The sequence below is a fragment of the Lampetra planeri genome, chromosome 26, assembly GCF_965212315.1.
Source record: "Lampetra planeri chromosome 26, kcLamPlan1.2.h2, whole genome shotgun sequence".
Lineage (NCBI taxonomy): Eukaryota > Metazoa > Chordata > Hyperoartia > Petromyzontiformes > Petromyzontidae > Lampetra > Lampetra planeri.
In genome coordinates, this window is record NC_136132.1 from 8,532,600 (window position 1) to 8,551,556 (window position 18,957).

The window sequence follows — 18,957 nt, forward strand, 5'->3', positions numbered from 1 at the left end:
CTCCACCAGGCCGATGAACCATTGATGCTCGCGTGTAAACAATGCTCGCTTGTAAACAATGCTTGCGTGTAAACAATGCTCGCTTGGAAACAATGCTCCCTTGTAAACAATGATCTCTTGTAAACAATCATCGCTTGTAAACAATTCTCGCTTGTAAACAATGATCACTTGTAAACAATGATTGCTTGTAAACAATGCTTGCTTGTAAACAATGATCTCTTGTAAACAATGATCTCTTGTAAACAATGACTTGTAAACAATAATCACTTGTAGACAATGCTTGCTTGTAAACAATGCTCGCTTGTAAACAATGATCGCTTGTAAACAATGATCACTTGTAAACAATAATCGCTTGTAAACAATGACTTGTAAACAATGATGACTTGTAAACAATCATCGCTTGTAAACAATAATCACTTGTAGACAATGATCACTTGTAAACAATGCTCCCTTGTAAACAATGCTCGCTTGCAAACAATACTCGCTTGTAAACTCCGTCACACTTTCCCATTGTAACTTTCTCTTTTGACGATAACATTGGTGATTATCTGCTCAATGATGTAGGTGTAAATATGACACAAACACATTTGATATAATTATATATCACCGGAGAATGTTTATTAAAGAAAAATTACATGGAATGTTTTGTAATTGCATATGCGATTGTACAGCAAACAATAACAATAATACTCAGTGATCCCATTCCTTGAGAACCCTGCACAACACGCAATACCTGGACGAAATTAGTATGTTTAACTTCTTTCGCACCGTACGTAGCCAACCGTGATAACTGGAGATGCGGGAGACGGACAACAAACGAATCACAAAAAAAACTGTTCTATAGAAATACATTTTCAAGCTACATTTAAAAGTGCATAGCTCCAGTGGCTACCGAATATCGAAAGGAAGAGCGTTCCAGACGGCCGCAGAAGCGCATCTAAAAGCGCGCGATCCAATGACCGTCTTTGTTCGATAATTCGCTACACAAAGTAGGAAAGATGATGATCAGCAGCGGGGTGCTGCAGAAGAAGACCGCGTCGTAGACACCACTCTACACCACACCACTCTTAATCGAGATTTGAAGTTTTCGTGACTGCAGGGGTCCAAACTCTTTGGTTCTTTCGGTAAAGTCACGTAGGTATAAAAATAAAATAAATCACGACGTTGCGGGCGCAACACAAGCGTCCGTCATCAGGTGGGACAACCACGGCAAGAAACAATTGCTGAAGTGGGCAAAAGGGCTGCTGCAACAAGAGGCTATATAGGTAAGAGAAGGGGGGGGGAGCCAGGGAGGAGAGACAGGGAGGGTGGGAGTGTGGGGTAGGGGGAGTGGAGGCTCTATCTGGCCCATAGGCACTACTCTACTCGATCTAAAAATGTCTAAATGTTTGTGTGTATCCCTTGTGATGTTGTAGGATGAACGTTGATATTTATAAGGCCACGGGGTGACCAATAAGGTCTGACTTGGTCTGTCATAAGGTAGGCACTGATAAGGAGTTGACAGGTGTGTATATAAAGTATATACAGAAACAGGATTTCGTCGTCAGAAATGATGACTTCCCAAGCTGTCGCCATCCCTCATCATCATGCGATGTAAACATCGAAACTGGATCGGGTCAGAGATGAAGCGTCAAGGAAGAAGGCAAGAGTGTCACCCATCTCTGACAAGCTGCAAAGGAGGGAAAAAAAGAAGTCACCTCGGATGGATAGAACATCGCGCAAGAAGAGCGGAGGCCCACGCGAGAAGAAAGGTGGTGAGCACCGGGGCACCAGCGTGGAGGGCATGAGGGCAGGCGCAGGGAGCGGTGGTGCAAGTGGCGACCTCGGCCCGCCTCACCCCACGGGGCGGAGGAGTCGGCCTAGGACGGAAATGTGCGTGTGTTGCAGCGTGAGGACGCAGGGAGCCAGAGCCCCCCTACCTCGTGAGGGAACATCCGTGAACACTTACTGGGCATCTGTGGGGGGAGCAGAGGCGTAGCTAGGGGGGGGGCAGGGGGGTACAAATGTCCCCGGGCGCCAAGGTAAAGGGGCGCCAAAATGAGGCTTACAACGTTACATTATAACTTATTGCGGCGGGCGCGGCAGCCTGAAACTACTACACAAATCTACACCTCAACCTAAAAGTTTATATATCCCGCCACACACAGCCTACATGTCATGTAATTACATTTTGGTATGTGATTAAACGGGGGGGGGGGCGCCAATTTTATAGTTCGTCCCCGGGCGCAAAATATCCTAGCTACGCCACTGGGGGGGGGGGGGGGGGCAAAGAGCTTTATCGCTCAACGGATTCCTCCTTCGTCAATAGGTGTTCTGGAACGCCAGGGAGGAGACGAGGCGATGCGAGGGCTCGCACCGCGGCGCGACCGCCGAGCGCCCCGTAAGCCGGCTTCTCCACAACACGGCGGTGTGGAACACGCGGGCGGTGGCTGATGGCCACGCATTTGGGTTAAACTCATCGACGTTTGTCTCGGTCCGTTAAGAGACCGGCGCTCATTGGTGCGGTCGAGGTGGTGTGGTGTTCCCGGCTCCTAGAGCCTCTTTCTCTAACACCCAACTCCTCTCTTGCTGTCAGAGCATCAGGAGTAATGTTGTGCCCACCCTTTGTATTTTCACTCTCGTGTCGTCGATAGTTTCACCGCACTCTGATGTCTGATTCAGTCTTTAAATAAGCTTTTCATTTCAATGTAACTATTCACCAGTAATACTACACGAATTTCCTCCTGAAGCCCTCTCGTGGCTGCAAGACCTCGACATTGGAATATAGCTCCTGAACATATTGCCACCATATGCCAAAATATCATTAAAATGGAGGTAACACTGGATGTCAATGGGAAGGGCATTATCGTCCATCACTGTGGCACAGAAGAGGTGGCATTCTATAGTGGAGATGACAGGTTGATAAACGAGCCTTAGACATGAGTGAGAAACATGCATTTCGATTATTTTGATTATTTTGCTGCTAGAATTTCCACAATGATACGCCACTTTGTTGAGCTATCATTTGTGGCCAGGTCACTTCTGAAAAATAAGTTAATACCTCAGTGGGCTTTACCTGGTAAGGTAAAAAGTTGTTTCTTTAAATATGTATTTTTTTGTCAGTGATATGTTTACCTTTCCTTTCGGTTGAACTCCTATTGTGTTGTTTGTATTGTTTGTTGCAATCTTCTGACATCTGTGACAAAGAGCTTCATAGCTCATCCGATTCGAGCATTTTAGCTCATTGGATTTCTCCAGTATCAATATTCTGATTCTGAGGTTGGTAAACAAAAAACATTGAGCTTATTCACATCTCACTTGTGCCCTGCACAAACTGCAGGTGGTGCCCTCCGTGGTTTCTCCACAGTGACACAAAAACCGTATTGCGCATTGCGAAGAGGAAACTGAAAACATCCTTCTGTTTCGATTTAAAGCTTTCGTGACTGCAGGGATTCATCTTCTTGGTTCTTTCGGTAAAGTCACGTAGAAGGGAAATAATAAAATAATAAAACTATAAAATTCTCACGACGTTTCGATTGCAACACAAGCAATCATCATCAGGTGTGAAAACCACAGCCAATTGAGCAGCCCAAAAACACATCGTCTAAACTGCTCTGCACTGGAGTGTGACGGTGCAAGCAAGCACAGCAGTGCAAGATCCCAAGACTTTGGCACGAGGGGGGAATGAGCGCGAGTTCCGAGCATGATGTTGTGCCCGAAGACAATGACCGGGGCGCCTGTGTGTCTCTACAAAAAAACCACGCACACACACATCTGTAATCAAGACTCCCTGCAGTCTTTCACTTCGTTGCCCCATTGTACATTCGTTGCTGTGGCCGCGCACACACCCCGAACGGTTCAATCGCCCGGCAAAAAAAGCCGACTCTCGCAATCCCACAGCGTCCGCCCGGCCAGCACCGGCGAGCATCGGCTCACGCCCGCGGGGACGCGCACACGTGGAAGCGCGGCGGCTTCATCACCAGGGCGTGCTGCGGGATGATGCTCGGCGTGGGCGTGCCGGGCGGCACTCGGAACGACAGCCCCTGGAGCAGCGTGACGAGGACCACGAAGAGCTCCTGGCGCGCCACCACGTCGCCCAGGCAGCGGCGCTTGCCCAGGCCGAAGATCTGAACCTTCTCCACCATCTCCTTGTTCACCTCCTTTCCGTCGTGCGACAAGAAGCGGTCCGGATCGAACCGCTCGGGGTCGCTCCATACGGTCCTGAACGCAGCAACCGCACGCGAACAGCGTGTCAGACGAGGGTCAGGGTGTGGTCTACGGGGAGAGACGCAAACTTGGGGGACTCGTGGCGTACAGCACTCTGGGGTTGTCAGAGATGCACACACGTTCGCATTTTGTTGCGGGGCGTCATTGAGAGAAGCTTTTTGCTGCATTTCGCTCCGAGGTTCAGTAAATACTGCTCTGAAAAACTGCAATCTCCTTCGGTGTTCAATCTGTCACCCAATACAAGATTAATCTACTCCGCCTCAAGACACAGTCTCCTTTGATTTGGCGCTTTCGTGACTGCAGGAATGACTCTTTGGTTCTTTCGGTAAAGTCGTTTCGATTGCAACACAAGCAATCATCATCAGGTACAAATGAAAGAAAAAACAAACCTAGTAAATTCTAGATTTGAAGCTTTCGTGACTGCAAGGAATCATATTCTTAGGTTTTTTCGGTAAAGTCACGTAGGTAAAACATAAAAATTAATGAAAATAAAATAAAATAAAAACAAAAATCACGACGTTTCGGAGGCAACACAAGTTGCCTCCGAAACGTCGTGATTTTTGTTTATCATAATAAAATAAAACAAAAATCGGAGGCAACACAAGTTGCCTCCGAAACGTCGTGATTTTTGTTTTATTTTATTTTATTTTCATTAATTTTGATGTTTTACCTACGTGACTTTACCGAAAAAACCTAAAAATATGATTCCTTGCAGTCACGAAAGCTTCAAATCGCAGGAGAGAGGAGGGGCTGCGTGAGATACAGCAATCGTGCTGTGACTGTTCCACCTGAAGACGGAAGCTTGTGTTGCCTCCGAAACGTCGTGATTTTTGTTTTATTTTATTTTATTTTCATTAATTTTGATGTTTTACCTACGTGACTTTACCGAAAAAACCTAAGAATACCATCTTATCTGACAGGCACTATTTTACTTTACTTTACCGAGTGTTAACATCCCCAGTTATTTTTTGGCAGTGCTCTCTTCATTGTTCAGCCAGCATTGGTATAAACATGGGCATTTTCGTTCTTTTGTCTATCATGTGTATCAGACCTCCCCTCCCCCCTCTCTGTCCATTGTGTTGGCGTGTGGAGCAGCAACCGCGTCCAAGCCGTCGTCCATTGTTTTGGCCCAGCTCCCCCCCCCTCCCCCTCCTGATGCGTTGTATTTAGCACTCCGTGCTGTCTTTGAGCCCTGCCCCCCTCCCTCCCGATACGTTCCATTCATTGGCTACCACATTCTGATGAGCTCCCCCCCCCTCTCCTCCCCCCTTCAACTTGCTTATAAGGGATTACTTCTTGAATCATTGCCTCACTTGATGCAGCTAATTCGGCTGTGACGGTCCCACCTGATGACGGAGACTTGTGTTGCCTCCGAAACGTCGTGATTTTTGTTTTTATTTTATTTTATTTTCATTAATTTTGATGTTTTACCTACGTGAATTTACCGAAAAAACCTAAGAATATGAAACCTAGTAAAATTTCGAAATATAATGCAATACAACACAGATAGTTGACCGTTATGGTAGCCGACTCTCTGTGTTGTATTGCGTTATATTTCTAACTTTTACTAGGTTTGTTTTCTCTTTCAATTGTACCAGATGACGATTGCTTGTGTTGCAATCAAAACGTCGCATGCTATTATTTAATTTATTATTTTCTATAGCAAATCTGGCTGTGACGGTCCCACCTGATGACGGAGACTTGTGTTGCCTCCGAAACGTCGTGATTTGTATTATTTAATTTGTATTAATTTAAATTAAATTATTTTTTTTTTACCTACGTGACTTTACCGAAAAAACTAAGAGTATGAATCCTTGCAGTCACGAAAGCTTCAAATCTAGAATTATTATTTTCTCTTTGTATGTGACTTTACCGAAAGAACCAAAGAGTGACACAGATTTCATTTCCCCACACGTGACAGTGGCATGCATGTGCAAGCAGCATACAGTGGCGGCATGCTGCCTTGGAGTGTGTGTGTTTCTAGTGGGGCTTACGGGTCGTGGTTGACCTGGTGAAGGTTGACGAACACGCACGTGTCCCGAGGGATGAACATGCCATTGAGCACCACGTCCTGCGTCGTGCTGTGAACACGGGACAAGCAAATGACGTCGCGCCGAACGAATAACTTCCCACAGTTGTTAACATCTTACATTCCTCATACTGGACGGTGAGGTCTGAATTAAAGAGCATTTGAGACAAATCTGGATATTCAGAGGCATCCTGAACACCAGGAGTCAACCTTCCCCGAAAGCTACAGACCCACGGGACTCAATGCGCGTGACCCATCATCACGCTACATCCGGCCGTCAGTTTCGCGAAACGAAGGGAAACCCGGAACGCGACTGCGGAGAACCCGCAGCCAAACCGATAAGAAAACGTTGGGAACCACCACCAACTTTGCAAGCTCAACGGAGGCACAGTGGTGGCCTTGACCGGGGTCGGACCACCAGACCAAAAAATGGTGACGAACCGCTCAACCAAACCCATCGCAGCTTTGCATGCGACCAACGCGATTTTTAAATCCATTATAAAACAAATATGTCAAATCCACCATGCAACCAGGTTGACTTCCTTAATCGGGGTGCCCAGAGTCGGAGGGCATCGTTGCGTTCCCAGTGGCGAGGTGCCGAGGGTTGGCGGCGAAGCGCCGGGCACCTGTGTGGGATGGTGAACGGGACGAACGCGGAGTGGCGGAACGTCTCGGTGAGGAAGGCCTCCACGCGCCGCAGGTTCCCGCGGTCCTCGAACCTCGGAGCGCGGTCCCTGCCGATCGTTTCATCTGCAAAGGTGCACACGTTGCAAATAAGAGAAGCTATCTTCTTGGTTCTTTCGGTAAAGTCACGTAGAATGGAAATAATAAAATAATAAAACATAATAAAATAATTCTCACGACGTTTCGGCCACAACGCAAGCAGCCGTCCTCAGGTGGAGAACAGGTCTGTCGAGAAGACAGAGTCTGCCATTCTACGTGACTTTACCGAAAGAACCAAGAAGCAAGAAGATGAATCCCTGCAGTCACGAAAGCTTTAAATTGAAATTTAAGAGAAGCTACTTACGTTGAGATTGCATTATTATTCGAGTTCAATTGCGTCCTTCGGTGCTTGCGCTACCAGAGCAGATTATTTTGAACTTTTTATAAGAATTTGTATGTTTTTGCCAAATGTTAAACTTAAAAAATAGTATAATATGAAGGATGTTATCCCTATATAGTCGTGGCATTAGCCAATATATTCTTCCAAGTATAAATATGCAATTTAAACGTATAGAGTCAGACTGTAGTTTTGAGGCTTGAGCGATCTTGGAGAGATGTCACAACACCAACATCGTCATACCTTACACCGCACGATGAACAACATAACGACGTGAATAAAAAATATAAATCATTGCTAATTAGCTAACTAAAGAGCTTATAAGCAACCCTTAATTGTACTGGGAGCACAGAAAAGCGCAAAAACAATACAATAAAAAAAAAGTGTATTACGTTTTGCACACTGATACAACGATATGAAGTCATATTGTGACGTTATACAAGGCCTCGTATCGTGAAGAGTGACATCGTGGTCACCAAAGTTACGATGGCATTATCATCATCATCAGTCGTATCATGATCGGGAATTCCGCGTTTGTCACGAGCGGAAGCCTGGCACCTCACCGATCTCTAGCTGCAGCTTGTCCTGGACGTCGGGATGGATGCAGAGGTACAGAAGGCACCACGTCAAGCCGGTGATGATCGTGTCGAAGCCTGCGTGGAGCGCACAGGGAACCGAGCTCACCGTTGGCTGTCCGGGGGTGACGATGGCCGGACGGAAGCGGCCGCGGCACCTGCACCGTGTGCTCTACACCTTTGCTGCCCGTGGCCGGCGTGAGCCTACCTGCGATGAATCGCACGTACGATTGTGCGCTCTGCTACGCGTTGCTGTAGTTGCTACGGGGAGCCGGGTGCGTTTTCTTACATTCCCATCTCCTGCCGCGTGCCTCACGTGCCCCCAGCCCAAGCACCGCTCGCTCTGGAGTTACTGGAACAGGCTACCTTCGGCCAGATATACCAAACTCGACATGGGAAATCAAATTAGGCAAGTAATCGATTACTCTAGCGATTACCGCGTCGATTCTTCGACCACGGTTTGGGAAGAGAGAAAAAACACCGATCTCGCCTCCGTTCCTACGTGTGCCGCTGGACGGGCGGTGACGGGCGGGGCTTGGTGACGTCACGCCAGGCGTGGCTGGTAAGGGGTTTCCTGCCTACGCGAGGCAGCAGCGCGTGTGGGAGGGGAGGGGGGCGGCAGCATTTTTAAAGGGCCCCGAGTAATCGACCACGGAGCAGCCGATTACAATTAACGGGAGATGTTATGGACATGCACGCACGACGTACGCCACACACACGCACGCACATTGGGCACACTCACGTCAGATGCCCTCCCATAGCTATTAACAAAAAAACTACGGAACTGGTGTTGGCTAAACGCTTCGCAAATTACTCAGTTGGGATCGCACACCAGCAGCAGAGGCAGCGTCTGTCCGCTACTGCACAAAAAAGAAATACTTGGCTGGAACCCTCCCGGAAACAAAAATCTTGAGCCTCGCACGAGGCTTTCGCGGGTGAACCGAGCGACCACAACGTGGTGCACTGCTCACCTGCACCCCCAACAACAAAAATCTTGAGCCTCGCGCGAGGCTTTCGCGGGTGAACCGAGCGACCACAACGTAGTGCACTGCTCACCAGCACCGAAAATGTCGAGCGCCGTGGCGACGACGCGCTCGTCGCTGAGGCCCACCTCGCGCAGCGCGTCCTCCTGCTCGGCGCACATGGCGATGAGCGCGTCCGTGATGTCGCGCACGTGGCCCTGCACGCAGCGCGACGTCACACCGACTTGCAACGGCGTTGACATTCAAACATTCAACGTCGGGACAGGATACAGGGGGGGGGGGGGTAGCGGGACACGGCCCGTGGGTAGAACAGCGATGGAGGACGGCCGCGAGAGGAATGCGACAGAGACGAGGGGACGGGGTCTACTGCGCAATAGCATCGGAGTCTGGTTCTGGTGGTCATGCAAGTGGAGGTCATGATCGTGGTGGTGGTGGTGCTGCTGCTGCGAGCCATGATTGTGGTGGGAATAGTTGTGGTGGTCAGGTGGTGATTGTGATCGTGATGGTAGAGGTGCTAGTCAGGGTGGTTATTGTGGTGGTGGTTGTGGTGATGATGGTGGTGTTCATCCTCTTCACGTGGCCTCAAAGTGCACCCGGCCTGGCACAGGCGCCGTGGTAACTCAGTGTCGAATGGCGGCTATTGGCATTGGTCATCCTCTATAGCCTGACGACGGTTACGACAGCACGTGGAGCAATACGTCGGGCATCATGTCAAACGGCGCGCAGTAAAACCCGAAAACACAAATTAAAACAAAACCATTGGCATCACCGCACCTCTTGGTAGGAGTGGTAGTGTTCCTTGATGTGGCCTTCCATGAAAGCCAAGAGCCGGGCGGAGAGGACTTTGAGTGCCCTTAGCTGAGCATTCGGCACGTGACGCAAGACCGGGAAGAAATCCACGAGGTTCCCGGCGCCCGACAGTTCCGACGCCTCTTCGTTGAAGCCCACGATCTGCAGGAACGTGGGGTCCCCGTGCGGGTAGCGCTTGCCGAACACGAGCGCGCACATCACGTTGGCCACGGCGCACGTGATGGAGGGCACGGGGTCGAAGCCGCCGGGCTGCGCTCCGCCGCCCTTGCAAGCGAGCAGCAGCCGCTCGGCCTCCTGGCACACGTGCTCCTCCAGCAGGCACGCGTAGCCCGCGGCGCGCGCCGGCGCGGCGCAGAAGTTCCGCAGGGCGCTCCGCGCCAGCCTCTTGTGCGCCCTCCAGCAGCCGTCGTACGCGCGGGTGAACGTGAGCGTGTCTCCGTTACCGACCAAGCTCAGCGAGTAGAACGGCGGCCGCCCCGCGAACGCGTCGCCGTTCTTCACGAGCGCCCGCTTGATCGTCTCCAGACCGCTGAGGACCACCACGGGGACGGAGCCGAGGTGAACGCGGAACACGTCTCCGTAGCGATCGCGCATCCTCGTGAGTTTGAGGTGGGGGTTGGGCCACAGCTGGAGGATGTTGCCGACGATGGGCCAGCGGACGGGGCCCGGGAGGGGCCTCGCGTCGCCGTGGAGACGACGCGCGGAGCGCCGGCGTCGGACTAAAGCGACCGCGAGCAGCAGGCCGAGCGCCAATAATGCGAGCGTGAGCCGAGGAGAGGAGGAGGAGGAGAGGGCGTCGTCGTCGTGTAAGCTCGAACTCTCCATGGCGTGTCTTCCTGCGGGAGTCGGCCTGCTCAAGCACAAAAAAGGCGGCGTGCTTTTGAAAGTGACGTGAACGTTGATTACAGCGCAATACGCGCGCGAGGCATGATTCGCACAGGAGAGGAATGATGCGCGCATTGGCAAATGTGCATTCGGCTGTGGGGTGCCCACGAAGTTTAACGCACAATCAATATTTGGTGTTTTGTCGTCCTTCTAAAAGAATTCTGTGTAACGAAATTCGCGCTCTTCGTCTTGTTTGTTTACATTCCGTTCGAAAACAACGTAATTATTCACCGCTGGTGACTCGCGCACAGTATTACACCCTGGAGTGAGATGTCTGTGAAGGTTGCCCTTCACGTCGATTAAACGGTGCCGAGTCGGGGCTGGAGCGGTGGCAGAGGAGCGAGCACACCCTGCCCCCATGAGTCCCGGCAACGCGAGTTCGATTCCCGGCCACGGCGAATATCGGTGGCGAGCGTTGCCTGAACTGTTCCTGTGGCTCCGCTCTTGACTAAATATGCACTTGAACGGCGTGCATTAGTTGCATGTTCATATTCTTGGTTCTTTCGGTAAAGTCGCGTAGAAGGGAAATAATAAAAATAAAACAATAAAATTCTCACGACGTTTCGATTGCAACACAAGCAATCATCATCAAGTGTGAAAACCACAGCAAGAAAATTTGAAAAAAAAGTGGCGGGTTTTTTCAAAAAAATTATAGCTGTGGTTTTCACACCTGATGACGATTGCTTGTGTTGCAAACGAAACGTCGTGAGAATTTTTTTTATTAGTCTATTATTTCCCTTCTACGTGACTTACCGAAAAAACCAAGAATATGAATCCCTGCAGTCACGAAAGCTTGAAATCGAAATGTATTTGCATGTTGTTTAACTTTAAATCGGAAAGCAAATGTACGATCACACACCTTCCTTGGTGCACCTGCCTTACACAAACTTTGTATTTCATTTAACAGCACTTTCAAATACTGCAGCTTCAATATATTCACACACACACATACCTACCTCGGTGTTAACGATGCACCGTGAACAACATCGACAGTGCTGCTGCTTGACGTTTTGGGTCTTCACTCACCAACTGCGTGACCACAAGAAGCCCTTGCAGTGACACAAGTGGCTGATAAAAGTAAGCCGCACAATCGTGTTGCCAGGCCGAGAATGTGCCCTCTAGAACCCAATTGAGTGCCGCTGGGATGCTTGCAATGTTTGACTCGTGGCGGGCTTCACGTGGCTCCCCAGGGTACCTTACACCGTGTTCGTGTCGATATTGCACGTCTGCAAGTACTGTACTAGTATAGCATTGTGATAACGACCACCTGCATTTCTAATTTTTTTTTAAAACCATACACGGATTTATGTTCATATCCACATCAATTACAATTGCCCGTTCAAATACGAGCGTTGGACAGCCCCTGCCACCAGTGGTATACATTCCAGCGTTCTTATAGCGTGCGTCGGTTCTCCCCCATGATACAGCACAACTCTCCTGTTCACTTTCTACAACGCGGTATATATTTTATCGCCCTTCCGATGGTGATGATAACCACCACCCGCCAGTGAGACATTTCATCTGTTTAAAAACCCGCGATTATTTACGCGGCACGAGCACCAACCACTCAGCCAAATGAACAATAACATCGTAATACATTTTTATGCGTGTTTTTAAAATATAACAATGTATAAAAACATCACGTAACTCACCGCGCGCACAGCGAGACGCACTCGGAGTGGTCACCCCCCCGCCACGCGCCGCCTTATATAGACTTGGGGGGCGTGGTCACCGCACGGTGGGCGGTGCATCTAGCGGGGTCGCCGACCAATGGGGTTGCGGCCCCAAAAATCACCATCAACGTCATCATCAGCATCATCAGCAGCGTCACAATCCCACGAGGACGCAGAATCAAACGAGGAAATGAAAAGTAAGAAGAGGGCTTTAGCTTTAGCCCTCTTCTCACTTTTCTTCTTACGAGAGGTGGTGTTAAGATGATCAAACACTACATAGATACCCAAATAGGTGCCGGAGACAGCCTTCTAAAGAAGGCCTTCGAAATAAGGCTGCTCTCTCTCTCTGATGTCGGCCAATACGTTTCAAAGGCAATGCTTAAATAATAATTATCAGAGGATGTTTGTTTGACATATTCACCACAAGTACTGTGGGTGGTTAATGCAGAAACGATTCCTTGCGAAAGTTTTTTTAATTTGGTGTTTGAAATTCTTTACACCGCCTGTATTATTGCCAGAAAGGGTAAGAGCTTTTCTTATTTTTCATACTTTGATATTGGCAAAAAAGGTCCCATGATGTCAAATGAGAATATTTATTCCTGCTGCAGGAGTAATCCGATTAGCTATGAAGCTCTTATTTCAAAGGTGTCCAGTAAAGGGGGGCAGGTCAGAACGTTACGACAATAAACAATAAAACACGATAGGATCGCAAACTATAGGATACGATATAAATTATACGATATTCACGATCACGATATGACGATTATCGCGATATCCTCGCAACATTACAAATTGTACGTTAACGATGTTTTTGTTTTGATTTTACTTCCAGCCCGAATACTGCACTGTAGAGATTCACTACAAAGATGTGTCACTACTTGAGCATTTCATTAGCGCCTTGTGGATCTGGGGGCTCTAACTGTGTGAAAGTCACGTGTAAAAGCATTCGCTAAAATAAATATAGTTTTAAAACATCGCATCTGCAAATGGGCTCAGTAACAGTGCACGATTGAAAACCATGAGTTTCCAACACCACAGACATTGTTGTTGTTGGTTGTTGTTGTTTGTTGTTGTTTGTCGTTGTTTGTTGTTGTTGTTATTGTGTTTTCTCATCAAGTACAGATTGGGGCACCACGCTTGTGAAGCGACTGCATGGAGGGAGGGGGAGGAACGCGGCCATTTTTCTTTTGTCAGTGCACAATTTCGCTCATGGAAATTTCAAAAATTATCGAGGCAGAATTGCAGGAAATAGCAGCTGTCAAATTTAATATAATTTTTGAAATGTGAGCGACATACAAAGCCGAACAAAAAGTAAATGACTGCAGTGATTAACTCTGAAAAGGTTCAATAGACCAATCAATGCATGTGCTCTTACTGCTGCAGTTCTGGTGATAGTTTTACGCTCAAAGCGAATTATTATTTTTATAAATCTCTCACAGTCCATCTCGACACTTAGTGAAGAGGCCAATTCAAGCAGTCGGCAACAACTGAGAGAATTAAAAGTTTAACCGGCTACGAATTCCCTCGCGAGCATTGATTTTCTTTTACTCCTACAACAATTCAGACTCCGATGGCAGCCTCCAGCTGCCCTCTATCCTTCACAGGACAATAACTCAAAAAGAAACCCAGAACTTAGTGTCTCGCAGAAATGTCCATTCAGACGTCCCCACTGTTACATCACTCACGCGTCTAACCAGCTCCCTCCGAGGCTAACCACGCTCCCTTACACTGAGTGGTGCGTGTACAAACACATGCAAAGATCCCCCGTGTAGCCTCAATAGACTGTTGGGGCAAGTGCTGTGAGCGAACACCTCGGTGCGTGTGCTCGCACACACATATACATACATACAAAGGCAAAAGATAAAGATCCCCCGTGTAGCCTTAACAGACTGTTGGAGCAAGTGCTGTTAGCGAGCATACAAACTCTGCGGTGGGAAGGATATCCCTAAAGTAATTTCTGCTATTTTGTCCAGATAATTTTATAAATGTGAATTTTGATTAATATGGTTTTTTTCTGACTTTATGTGAACGAAAAGACACAAATTCACCAGTTTTCTCATTGGAAATAGGTACATTTCTAAATATCACTGTCCTGGTCACAAAAAGCAAAGTTTGTGGGGAATAGCAGCCATTGTCTATACTTTTTAGGCATAAGCATTTACGAATTAACACTTATACTACCCAGGCACAAAAATTGTGTTACATCGTGTAATGCGATCATCCTTCAGGATACTTTACATTTGTTCTCCCCGCCTCAAGTTAGGAATCCGACACTGCGCATGTGCGAGTAACTCGTATAGACTTTGAAGTTCTCGACGTGTTTACTTTAACTGCGCTCGAAACTCGTGTTTAAAACTTGCCTCCTTCCCCAAGAGGCTTGGGCGCATCGAGGTCACAGCTGTGGAACCACGCGGCTGCCAAGATCCTGGGATTGACCGCCGCGTGCACCCTCTGTGTGTGTGCGTGATTCGGGTCTCACGCTCACGGTGTTTGCGGGTTCTCAGCCCCGCCATCACGAATACGTGAATTTGGTTTTGCGCTCGCATTCTAATTCTGATCTACAATATAGGAAAGGGACGTGATTACAGATGATGAAACGCTTCGGAAAGAGGATACAACAAAATCGTATTTTGCATGAATGAAGTTTAATAAAATTACGTGTGCCCCTTTGTCAATCCACTGCTGGATGAAGACCTCCCCATGTCGCGTGGGTCTTGAGGCGGTGTTTAATATTCACCACGCTGGTCACTCAGCGTTGTTGAAGGGGTGTCCAGGTGTAGAGATCACACCCCACTCATTATTAGCCATGGCCAGGAATCAAACTCAATTTGCCAGAATCGTAGTGCAATGCACTAAGCACTGCACCACCGCTCCACCATGCAAAAAAGCAAGCGAGTTTTTTGTTTGTTTCATAACTGTTTTAGTTTTAATTAGCGCAGCATAACGGTTGCGTGCATACGAATAACAAGATAACAAGGGCATTAGGGAGATGCCTCTGTAATTGTTGTAAACGTTGTCCACGGGATGTCTTGTGGACCACGCACGCCCACACGCGTCCTCGTGGAAGACACACGGATCGCGGCCACTAACAACCATCACCGGAGTCATCGCGCGGCAGACGCGGCTCTCTACTCCGGTCTCAAACCATGGACCACCCAAAGTAGCTTCGGCCGCTGCCCGCTTCTATAACTCACCGGCGGCGAACGTGGTGTCAGATTTGCGCCACGAGACTACCGCTGAAGCCGCCCACCCACTCGCTTCACTCGGCAACCTCGAAATGAACGTCAGAGCATGGCTGACGCAGCCCCCATCGTACTAGAGAAATAAATTCGACTCAAGGACTTGCAGAGATACGAACAAACCTGTCCGTATGTCAAATTTTCCTGTTCGGACCGAGAGTCGTAAGTTCAATAGATGGCGGTGGTGGTGGCATCGACATCTGCAGAACACGAATAACCAGTGGCGTCTACATCTACAGGAGATTATGCAACTTTATAAAGCCATGTCCGGTTGTTTGGTCTACATGCCGTACAACATGTTTGAAATGGACAGGAGTAAAGTTGGACTTATGAGCACATCGACTTACGAACAGACCTCTGAAACCAACTCGTTCGTAGGTATAGGGGTCTCTGTACTGGAGGGAGATGAACCCCCCACCCCACACGCACACTGTGGGGTTGGTAATGCTATGGACCACATCATAAACCACTGTCTGAGCTCCTTCGATGGAGGAGGAAGAGCAAAACGACACGAACTCTCCTCTGAAGCCCTCTCGTGGCCAGCAGACCTCGACATTGCCATTCAGCTACTGAACAGATTGCCATCATGCGCAAGAATACAATCGTGCTGTATATGTGGGAGCTGGAATGCCATTCACTCTCTGTATTTGCTGTGATTTGTAGCCATTCCCTGCGATGCCACTTTTGCGTATGAACGTGTGGAGGTTTTTCTGGGGACAATCTGCGAAACGCAATGGGTCTTTTGTGCTTTCTGCTAAGCGAACTAGATTTCCCACTTACAAATCGATATCAAACACTACACGAAAGATAGATAGATAGAGAGACAGGACGTAATTCAAGACATTCTCACTTGCTGGACAGGACACTAGCTTACAGGCAGCACTCAGAGACGCGGTCACATCCAGGGGCGGTTTCTTCATTAGGGCGATAGGGCGACGCACCACCAATGTCATTCAACCACAGAGTCACGCTAGCCGTCACTGTGCCTCTGGATATAGTCCAATCAGCGTCATGCTACGTTCTGTGGAGTACCGCCTCTTTTTGGGCGATTTCCCTCTGGCTGAGAATCGCCCCGAGTGGTCCCATAGACTTACATTCAAAGATGTTTTTTTTCGAACAGGGGGCGCTGCAATGCATTTTCTATGGCTTCCGGGAGTGCTCGCACTAACGTGCTTACGTCATCATACGTAAGCACGTTTCATCCAACAAAATTATTTGTCGCCACCTAGTGGAATCTTTAATAAAAGAAACATGAGTGGATTGTATTAATAGTGAGTATAGAAACAAACAAGATGTATTGTAAGAGTCACTTTATTTTTCATTAATATTAAAGAAGTGAAGTTGCCTTTACATGCTTAAGCTGTTAATTTATCCTTTGCATGGGTGGACCTTATCCTTATCAATCATCCAGACATTTGCCCCCCCTGAGAGATTTTGCAGGAGCCGCCACTGGTCACATCTATGCACGATTAAAATACAAATTGAATTGCAGCACATTAGGGCACGGCTGAACAATTCTCGAAAAAGTACACATCAGGCTTTAACGTAAATGGGATCAGTAGCGTGGTAGTCCACGTGTTTACACAGTTTTGTTTATTCCTCGAGCAAACTCAAATGAGCAGAGGAAGAGAACTGGCACAGGTTATCTCTGCACGGGTTCAAGGAAGGGTCGCGAGGCACAGACGCCAGTCACGCGTGCGCGCTCGGGCAATGTTTTCGGAAGAACAAAAAAAACTCCCCGTCCACGTGTTTATTTTTACAGTAGCACTCGGGCATGCGGGCGCACACCAGACGAGGGGGATAACTGACTTTTTTGTGGCATTAGTTCTGGTTAAAACTACGAAAACACCAGTTAATTTTACACAACGCGCTTCTTTGCCATTAATCTTCCACTGCTTGTTGTTAGTCTGAGAAAACGAACCCGTATTTTTGTCCATGAAAAATTAGCAAATATAATTGTATGATGCATCAATTTCACGTGATCGTTTTCGGTGAAGTGGAAGGATTAAAGGAATGACGATTTCCCAGATCGGTTTACATTTGTAATGGTGGTGCAGGGGCATGCTGAAGTTGGTTGGGGGAACACGGAATCACGTGTCTGCAGTGTGGGTTACTGGGGGTGCGGGTTACTGGGGGTGTGGATTACTGGGTTACTGGGGGTGTGGGTTACTGGGGGTGTGGGTTACTGGGGGTGTGGGTTACTGGGGGTGTGGGTTACTGGGGGTGTGGGTTACTGGGGGTGTGGGTTACTGGGGGTGCGGGTTACTGGGGGTGTGGGTTACTGGGGGTGCGGGTTACTGGGGGTGTGGGTTATTGGGGGTGTGGGTTACTGGGGGTGTGGGTTATTGGGGGTGTGGGTTACTGGGGGTGGGGGTTACTGGGGGTGGGGGTTACTGGGGGTGCGGGTTACTGGGGGTGTGGGTTATTGGGGGTGCGGGTTACTGGGGGTGCGGGTTACTGGGGGTGTGGGTTATTGGGGGTGTGGGTTACTGGGGGTGGGGGTTACTGGGGGTGCGGGTTACTGGGGGTGTGGGTTACTGGGGGTGTGGGTTACTGGGGGTGCGGGTTACTGGGGGTGTGGGTTACTGGGGGTGCGGGTTACTGGGGGTGTGGGTTATTGGGGGTGTGGGTTACTGGGGGTGTGGGTTATTGGGGGTGTGGGTTACTGGGGGTGTGGGTTATTGGGGGTGTGGGTTACTGGGGGTGGGGGTTACTGGGGGTGGGGGTTACTGGGGGTGCGGGTTACTGGGGGTGCGGGTTACTGGGGGTGCGGGTTACTGGGGGTGCGGGTTATTGGGGGTGCGGGTTACTGGGGGTGGGGGTTACTGGGGGTGGGGGTTATTGGGGGTGCGGGTTACTGGGGGTGCGGGTTACTGGGGGTGTGGGTTACTGGGGGTGCGGGTTATTGGGGGTGCGGGTTACTGGGGGTGTGGGTTACTGGGGGTGTGGGTTATTGGGGGTGCGGGTTACTGGGGGTGCGGGTTACTGGGGGTGCGGGTTACTGGGGGTGTGGGTTACTGGGGGTGCGGGTTATTGGGGGTGCGGGTTACTGGGGGTGCGGGTTACTGGGGGTGCGGGTTACTGGGGGTGTGGGTTATTGGGGGTGCGGGTTACTGGGGGTGCGGGTTACTGGGGGTGCGGGTTACTGGGGGTGTGGGTTACTGGGGGTGCGGGTTATTGGGGGTGCGGGTTACTGGGGGTGTGGGTTACTGGGGGTGTGGGTTATTGGGGGTGCGGGTTACTGGGGGTGTGGGTTACTGGGGGTGCGGGTTATTGGGGGTGCGGGTTACTGGGGGTGTGGGTTACTGGGGGTGCGGGTTATTGGGGGTGCGGGTTACTGGGGGTGTGGGTTACTGGGGGTGTGGGTTATTGGGGGTGCGGGTTACTGGGGGTGTGGGTTACTGGGGGTGCGGATTACTGGGGGTGTGGGTTACTGGGGGTGCGGATTACTGGGGGTGTGGGTTATTGGGGGTGTGGGTTACTGGGGGTGCGGATTA

At 49.3% G+C, this 18,957-nt stretch overlaps 1 protein-coding gene across 1 annotated transcript; it reads right to left on the reverse strand.

Annotated features, from left to right (window-relative positions):
- Window positions 1-597: 597 nt before the first annotated feature.
- On the reverse strand, window positions 598-12,218 carry LOC144727656 (cytochrome P450 1A1-like). Its single transcript, XM_078606635.1, has 8 exons — window positions 12,201-12,218; window positions 11,505-11,577; window positions 9,628-10,513; window positions 8,927-9,050; window positions 7,859-7,948; window positions 6,862-6,985; window positions 6,201-6,287; window positions 598-4,200 (listed from the first exon to the last, which is right to left on the reverse strand). The coding sequence occupies exons 3-8, from the start codon at window positions 10,486-10,488 to the stop codon at window positions 3,912-3,914; spliced, it is 1,575 nt and encodes a 524-aa protein (XP_078462761.1). The 5' UTR covers window positions 10,489-10,513; window positions 11,505-11,577; window positions 12,201-12,218; the 3' UTR covers window positions 598-3,911.
- Window positions 12,219-18,957: the final 6,739 nt, after the last annotated feature.